General features: G+C 42.8%; 1 protein-coding gene across 1 annotated transcript; it reads left to right on the plus strand.

Moving 5' to 3' along the window:
- Positions 1 to 1,540: 1,540 nt before the first annotated feature.
- LOC119744312 lies at positions 1,541 to 4,865 on the plus strand. The gene is made up of 4 exons (XM_038220182.1): positions 1,541 to 1,843; positions 2,661 to 2,858; positions 3,312 to 3,463; positions 4,091 to 4,865. The coding sequence occupies exons 2-4, from the start codon at positions 2,683 to 2,685 to the stop codon at positions 4,150 to 4,152; spliced, it is 390 nt and encodes a 129-aa protein (XP_038076110.1). The 5' UTR covers positions 1,541 to 1,843; positions 2,661 to 2,682; the 3' UTR covers positions 4,153 to 4,865.
- The last annotated feature ends 3,221 nt before the right edge of the window (positions 4,866 to 8,086 follow it).

Raw genomic sequence — 8,086 nt, forward strand, 5'->3', positions numbered from 1 at the left:
GGGGGGGGTGTCTTTCGTCCCTTGACTGCATGCATTTGGATGCTTTTAACTTTCTGTAATATTATTAAAGCCAACAAGCAAAAACAAACAGTTATTATTTGGGGGGGGGGGAGACAGGGTAAAAGTTCTTGGCTGACTTTACAGACATTCAAAAGCGACACAAACACGAACAACGCCGAGCGATGAACCAAACACATGCACTGAGAGGCACATGATCTCCCGGGGTCGGGCGATCATGTGGGTCATGCCTTTTTTTTTTAATGATTACTTCAGAGCATGGGTATCGCAAGGTTTTTTTTCTTGGGGGGGGGGGGAGCAAAGTGCTCACCAGCAGCAAAGGGAGATATCGCTAGCAGTGGAAAATTGAGAGGGGGTGCTAGACATCACTCGACGCTTTGTTAAAATCGTCCATGATTCGCCCCTCGTCTTCTTTTTTTCTCCTTTTTTGTTTGTTTGTTTTGTTTTTGCCAGTGTCCCCCTCCCCCCTCGCTACGCCCATGCTTCAAAGAGACGAGAGAAATATGGCCGTGGTACGAGAGGCCGAAAACGCTTTAGTTTTCGAGATAGGCGATCTGGTCCGCCGAATTTTATAAAACTTCCCAGACATGTAGATTATTATGCACCATATCTAAAAAACTTTGTTCCCCGATTCACAGTTTGTTTGGGAATGAGAACATCTGGGGTAAAAACTCCGAAAATTCCGCATGAGAAAAAAAACATAAAAAACAGCGCCCTTATTGACACAGTCAGAAACCTTTTCGCACGCAATGATTCGCTCGTCGTACCCTCCGCCCTGCAAACAGGACAAAATGCAATGAGTGCTTGCCAGATGATACTTATTTCAAGTTTCACATTACATGCATATTCTAGATTTTTGTTATTACTTCTTATTTCTGATTTAAGCCAACTTAAAATTACCACAAGTTGAAATAACTTTACAAAATTAAGGCAAGTGGCATGCCTCAAATTTATAAAGTAGATTCTAAATGATTGGATTTAATTAGAACATACTTAGCAACAGTGGCAAAAACTCGAAATCAGAACAATTTGAAATGATGTAACCGAACTGAGGCAAAAGAGTTGCCATCATTTTATTGAGTAGATCGAAAGAATTGTTTTTTAGTGTATAGATACAACTATAGATTGGCACGATATGCAAACGGAGCCTTTAACACATGTAGCAGCGGGGTTCAGTTATATCACGTGACATGTGATCCACTTTCCCTACGCACCTGGCAGCCAGAGAAGGGGAATCGTCGTACTTTTCAAGGGACAACCCCTCATGGATATCCGGGGGGGGGGGGGGGGAGTTGCATCCGAGTTGGATTAACATGCCCGAATATAGTCTCGCTTCCAGTCTCTCCTTGGTGGATCGTGGATGCTGTTCGTAAGTCCAAACTCCTGGTTTTAAGGGAATCTTTTTCGTGAGAAGTTTCAGAGGCATGGAGAACGACTCGAATAAGCATCTACACAAAAACGGGTCGGTAAAAAACCCTAAAAACTCCCCTGTTGTAATTTGGCACAAAAGAGTATAGGTGCTGTGCAGGGGATGTCCCTTTCACTCTGTCCCAAACTCTGCCAAATGTATCTGCCAAGTTGTCTCTAGAGTTAACTTAACAGACAGGACCTATTAAGGAGATGCCTTTATTGGTGTTTCTGTTTTTCAGGTCGCAATCGGTCGACCATCTTGAAATCACTCCAAAGAAGCATCCGCCTCACTTTGTCTATAAATATTCCCATTTGTGCCTCCGTTCGAATCACAATCATCTTGATTCGTCCGAGTCTACATCTGACTGATCAGCATCACAGTTATCCAGAGCAGTCAACAGTTTTCAAGACATTGGTGAGTCTGTCTTTACTTATCGATGCCTTAATTAGCCTCCAGCCTAGTACAACAGTAGCCCCTAATACATGTATTTTGTTGTTCTGTCCATATTTGATTGAAACGGAAACACAAATAGCATGAGTTAGTAGTGAGCGGCTCTCTTTTAATTTCGTCAAAAGAAACATGCTGTAGTCATATCTGACTTTTGATAACATGGTAACGAGACTTTAAAAAAAAAAATTGAAAAATAACAAAAAACTGCAGTCCTCTTTTTATTTTTCAATTTTAAATCACGTGGACAAGCACCAAGGCCCTTCAAGCGGATTTCTTTTGTTTCTGTGTTAAAATAAAGTGATCAAATGAACAGATATTTGTTTAAGAAACCCCAACGCGAGCTCTGCACCCAGCGAATACTAATATGAACTTAAAGATGCATTTCTGTGGTCTTAAAAAACGTATTTTGAATTTGTATCTTTTGTTATATAGAAAAAACTACTTTATTCCGATTTGGGGGCATCAACAACCCTCTGAAAAGGACTTTTATTTGCAAACAAGTGAAGCCGCTCTGCGAGAGCCGAATTATTGTCTAGCAGCAATAAGTTGAATTTTGTGAAATAAAACAATTCATCAACTAAACGTCCTGTATTTTTTTTTTTTTACGTTTGATTTCTAATTCAAAAGTGTTTAACTGTTATATTGCTATGAAAATAGCAATGGGAAAAAATATCAACGTTGGAGGTGAAACTCGAAAAAAGCGCGAGGAACGCATCCTCAACTATTTTTTTCAAATAGTGCTGTATCTTTTCCATGTTTCTATATCAACATTGGCTTACAGGTCTCAAGAACTCGACAGCACTATGGCAAGATTCGCCTTGTTCCTTTTAGTTGTTGGCTTGGTGGCTTCGACAAACGGTCAATTATTACAAGACATAATCGACGGAATCACCACGGGCTGGCAGATTGCCCCCGGCGTTTCAATCCGGCCGACCTTTGATTTCGACCCTATATCGGTTGGCGTCGAGGTCAGAATCGAGTAAGAACAAACTTTTTCATTCTTTTCTTCTTTTTGCTGTATATTTTTTATCAACTGGTTATCACCGTTGTTTTGTGAACAATAGGCTAAAAAAGAGGGCGATGTTACGAGACCATGCATGGGAGGGGGTTCAAACAATAACAATTTGACAACTTTACTTTCTTTACTATAGAATTTAGGATTGCACACATTTAATTCTTGAATTCATTGTAGCGATGTGTCAACGTAGGCAAATAAGCTGGGGTTTGCGACTCTTTGTAGCCTACTCCAAAGTGACGTCATCCTCATTGGCCTACTCAAAAATATTGGCTGTTACGTTTTCTCCATTTTTAAACTGCATTTTCCTTGTTTGGAGAGAAATGTTCCCTTCCTCGATTGCTTATCTAGCTATTGAGTCAAGAAAGCAAAAGTACATAGTTTCCTTGAAGATTCCTTATTATTTCCAATACTAAGATTCAAGAGGTCTGTGAGTCAGCCGACAAAAGAGGGCGTTTTCTCCCGGTTGGATATTGATGGTGACGGCTCCCTGTCTATCGAGGAGTGGCACGCCCACAAAGGGGGCGTGGTCAACTTCAGTGCGTTCCTGAGCAGCGTGGATACGGACGGTATGTTTTCTCGTCAGGCAACTAAAGAGACATTATACGTCCAATGGGGCTACCAAACGCGTTTTAAACGAAATGCTAAGAACATTTAAAAGTAGGATATCAACGTCCACACGATCATGGGTCAAATTTTGACTCTTAAAAAAACCCAAGCTGTTGAGTACTTTAGTTGTTATTTAGCCGTGTGGTTGGGAAGCTTATTTTGTGGACGTGCGATGAACAAAATGTGTGCATTGTGGCTTCGTGTAATATGTGTGACACACACACACAACGTGTACCGTACATTGAATGGACACGGCTGGAAATACGCATGCCTATACCACAAAATGTCCGCAGTTTCCGATGTAAAACATCAGTTTTTTTGCGACTGTTCTCAGGAGCGGTAAAATCGGACATTAGGCTAGTTTCCTTTCAACCAGACCTTTGAAATGGGATAATTAAACAATACAAAACATACAATTTGGGGATTTCAGGAAGTTATATTATTTTTGCCTTGACATGTACCTGGTAAACTGCTTCCTGTTCCGTATGGCAACGGCCAACGGCAAATGACATACGGGTTTTCTCAAAATCAATTTTGGTCTTGTTTGAATTTTCTATTTTTGTTTTTCTCATTTTGTTACTTTTCAGGAAACGAGGAGATATCGTGGGCTGAATTTCAGACGGTACAACGCGTCTACATCAAGAACTAGTATCAAGCTTGAACATCATGCTGGCGACATGGCTTTAAGTCTTAGTAACATAGGTCCATGCAGTTTAAACTAAGGTAGTAGGCATAGGTCACATTTGCAGAACTCAAAAAAAAATTGTCAAATTACAATGAAATAGTTTACTTGGCTGTGAGCAAGTTACAATGCGAAGCATCCTGTGAAAACGGATATGCTGTCATTCTCAAGAAAAGCATGTATTGCAAAGATGTATAAATTACACACTACGACCGGCACCCGCACGGGTACTATGCACGACAGATTCAGCGAGTTGCTCTTTGACGGCTAAAAACAAACACATTTGTGTCTTGCTAGCACTAATGGACAGAGCACATTAAACAACAGGTCCCTGTGCCCCGTGAATCGGCCGATTTCGTAAAATTACGACAGATGCAAATGCTACCTTTGAATAATGTTGGATGATTAAAGGCCAAGTACCATACTTCAAAATCTTTTCGGAGTCCTGAGCCTACATTTATGACGCTTATAAGAGTTTTTATTTCCAAAGCGGACCTTTCCTGCTCAAAACTTTCCATTCGAAGCAAATCTGTGCTTGTATCAGTCGATCTAATGTAAAAATTAATGGCAATAAGCTATTGGTTTTTCGTGTTTATTTTGAATTTCTTGAACTTTTACACATTAACTGAAGTATATTAGCTTTCCCAGATGAAGCTTAATTAAAAGTGAAAGTAACAAAAGTACATAGAAAATTGCTTTCTGGTTATTTTTTTGTTTGCTTAATTGTGTTTTTGTTTGTTGTTAATTGGTTGGTTGGTTGGTTGTTACGTGTTCCTGATTTTTTGGGTGGAGGAGTGTGTGTGTGTGTGGGGGGGGGGGGGGGGGGGGAGTATCCGAGCCCCTTGCCGACATTCAACCATGTGCCCATGTAATACTTAAATCCAACAAGCAATACATTTTCTAGTTTTATTCTGACTGACACAATCATTCAAACAACGGAAATAGGTAAAACAAAAGGCCATGATTGTAGCATTTCTAACAACTATGTAGAAAAGGGACCATATACGCTTTATATTTGAGGTTCTAATTGTCCTTATTTATGATGCCGATTGAGGTTAAATGACCCCCCCCCGACCCTCTAGCCATGTAAGGGCGATCTCTGAAAGACTTGCATACATGGGCGGTGTTCCCGGGGAACGGGGGACAAGCCCCCCCCCCCCCTCAAAAAAACTCTTCACAGCTATAAGATGTTGCTCCCTAACATCAGTGGCTTATCCAGCCGGGGGGGGGGGGGTTTACAAATATGAGCACCTCACGCTTATAACACAGTCATGTGCTACCCTCTCCACTTTTGACCAATTTCATGAACAAAAATAAATTATAGAGTGTCCGCTTTGAACAGCGCCCCCATAAGTCAAATGGTGTTCGGCCCCCCCCCCTCCCCCTTCCATTTTGCGGCGGCCAGTATAACATTCTAGGTATACCTTCATGCGCGGGGTGGACGCCTGTCGGCAAAGTTGTCACCACCCCCATCCCCCAATCCCCCCCCCCCCCGCTCCGCTCTCAATTTGGAAGACATATAGGTCAAACTTAGTTCGCGTATAAATAAAACATACAATTAACAATATCAATGCACATTAAGAGAAAAACATTCGAGTTAGTTAACGAGCACGGGAAAGCAATATAAACGCCTAACCCCTGATGTAATTTTCGTGAAATGTGTGGTGGGCGATTCTTGTCATCTTTTTAAAAGAGTAAGTTGTGAAAGTAATGCATTACAGCCAAGTCACTTGATGAAAGAAAATGCTCCAAATATGGACTTATTTCATGTGTGAAGGGGAGGGGTGACGTCAGATTAAAAAAAAAATAGATTAACGTGAGGGCAAACAATATGAATGGACGGAGAGGCTGCACCCCCCATTTTCTATTGTCTTTCTGCATTGTCACGCGCGGATCCAGAGGGGGGGGGGTAAAAAAAAAAAAAGCTCTGTAAAAAAAAAAAAAAAAAAATCATACAAATTCCTAAAAAAGGAGTCGAACCCTCCCCCCCCCCCGTGACACCCCCCCCCAAAAAAAATACTGGTATAATGTCCGCCTGTTCAAAATACGGTACACCATTCTGTAATCTAGTGTTAATAATAGTCGAATTTGAACAGCGCCCCCTATTGAAATTTGGTACCAGCCCCCCCCCCCCCCCCCCCCCCCCACCCCACCCCACCCCCAGTTTTGATTTTACCGATGCCAAGTCTCCGGAGAAAAAAAAATTTTGTCATACGCCAACAGCTCTAGACGTAGCCGTGGCTCTAAACAACCGTTTCGGACTCGCGTCTGGCCTAATTTTCCGCTACTCATGTGACCCCGATCCTTTTTTTTCAGTGGCGAATTACAGAGGGGGGTTGGGGGTTGCACCCCCCCCCCCCCCCCGTTAAGTCGCTGACTAATGTTATGATACTAGCAAAATTGGGTCAAAAATACTAGATGGAATGCTAAACCTCGACAGCAGGCTCGCTGACAGATCCATGCCAGAGTGTAGAGTACATGGCATGTTTGAATTAAAATTATAGGTTGAAAAACTTTGACTCAAAGTTCTTAAATGTACTCTCAAATTGCCTTAGAATGCAGGAGAACAGCATCGTAGATTTCGAAATTTCGGGGGAAGGGATATGCAACCGGACCCCCTAGCCAGTGGCGTAGCCACCGGGGGGGGGGGGAGGGGCGTGGGGGGACCTCCCCCCATGAAACCTTGTCGCTCCCCCCAGTCCCCCCCCCCCTGAGATTTTGAGTTTCTAACAAAATTATCATTGATCTAAATCTAAATAGTCGCGAATGATCCACATGATGACCACTGAGAAACGACCCTTCGACCGGCGACCGCGGACCAGTAAGCTGACAACCGGCGTGACATAGCGCATAATGATAATCTAAAATGCGTATTAACACCCACTGCACTGCTCGCTCACACCACGGAACACGTATTATAGACAGGTGGTCCGTGGGTCACACAGTTTCAGTCAGCGATATCACGCGAATCGGCCACGCACACACAAACTTTTTCCTACATTCATATAAGCTAAATAATAATAATAGACCAATTAAAATTCCTTGAAATCAGTGGCGTAGCCACGGGGGGGCGTGGGGGCGACAGCCCCCCCCCATGAAACCTTGTCGCCCCCAGTCGCCCCCCCCCCCCCCCCCCCCCCCCCCCCCACTGAGATTTTGAGTTTCTAAAAAAATTATCATTGATCTACATGACGCCATGGGCGTCAATCCTGGGGGGACAGGGGGACTGGTCCCCCCCACTTTTTGAAGGGTGGGGGACACAATATCAAATGGTCCCCCCCCCCCCAGATTTTTGAACTCGTGTCTCATTTACAGGGCCCTATTATGTACTACAATGTATCTTTTGCTTAGAAAATATTGGTTAAAGTGGTCAGAAATTGCCTCAGATAGCACCACAGAGCATTTAGAATCCAACATTTTTCGGGGCCCTTTTTGGGGCCCCGAACCCCACGCCTATAGCTCAGAATTCTGGTAGCTGATTCAATGACTCCAACCTCGAAAACAATGTTCAAAAAATTTCTTATGCCTTTAGCTGAGAAAACCTCGAAAATTATGTTTAAATTATTATCTTTTGTGCTAAGATAATTATTGGTTAAAGTGGTAAGAAATTGCCTCAGATCACACCACAGAGCATCGAGAATCCAATTTTTTTCGGGGCCCTTAAGCGGGCCCCGAACCCCACGCCTATAGCTCAGAATACCGATAGCTGATGCAATGACTCCAACCTCGAAAACGATGTTCAAATAATTATCTTTTGCTAAGAAAATATTAGTTAAAGCATGGAGGAATTTAGAGCATTTAGAATCCAACATTTTTCGGGGCCCTTTTTGGGGCCCCGAACCCCACGCCTATAGCTCAGAATTCTGGTAGCTGATTCAATGACTCCAACCTCGAAAACAAT

This window comes from Patiria miniata, unplaced genomic scaffold (genome assembly GCF_015706575.1).
Source record: "Patiria miniata isolate m_02_andy unplaced genomic scaffold, ASM1570657v1 HiC_scaffold_7, whole genome shotgun sequence".
NCBI lineage: Eukaryota > Metazoa > Echinodermata > Asteroidea > Valvatida > Asterinidae > Patiria > Patiria miniata.

Coding starts and splice junctions, on each gene's coding strand:
- LOC119744312 (XM_038220182.1), top strand. CDS start 2,683: ATGGCAAGATTCGCCTTGTTCCTTTTAGTTGTTGGCTTGGTGGCTTCG. Junction 2,859..3,311: donor GGCGTCGAGGTCAGAATCGA/GTAAGAACAAAC, acceptor TCCAATACTAAG/ATTCAAGAGGTCTGTGAGTC. Junction 3,464..4,090: donor GAGCAGCGTGGATACGGACG/GTATGTTTTCTC, acceptor GTTACTTTTCAG/GAAACGAGGAGATATCGTGG.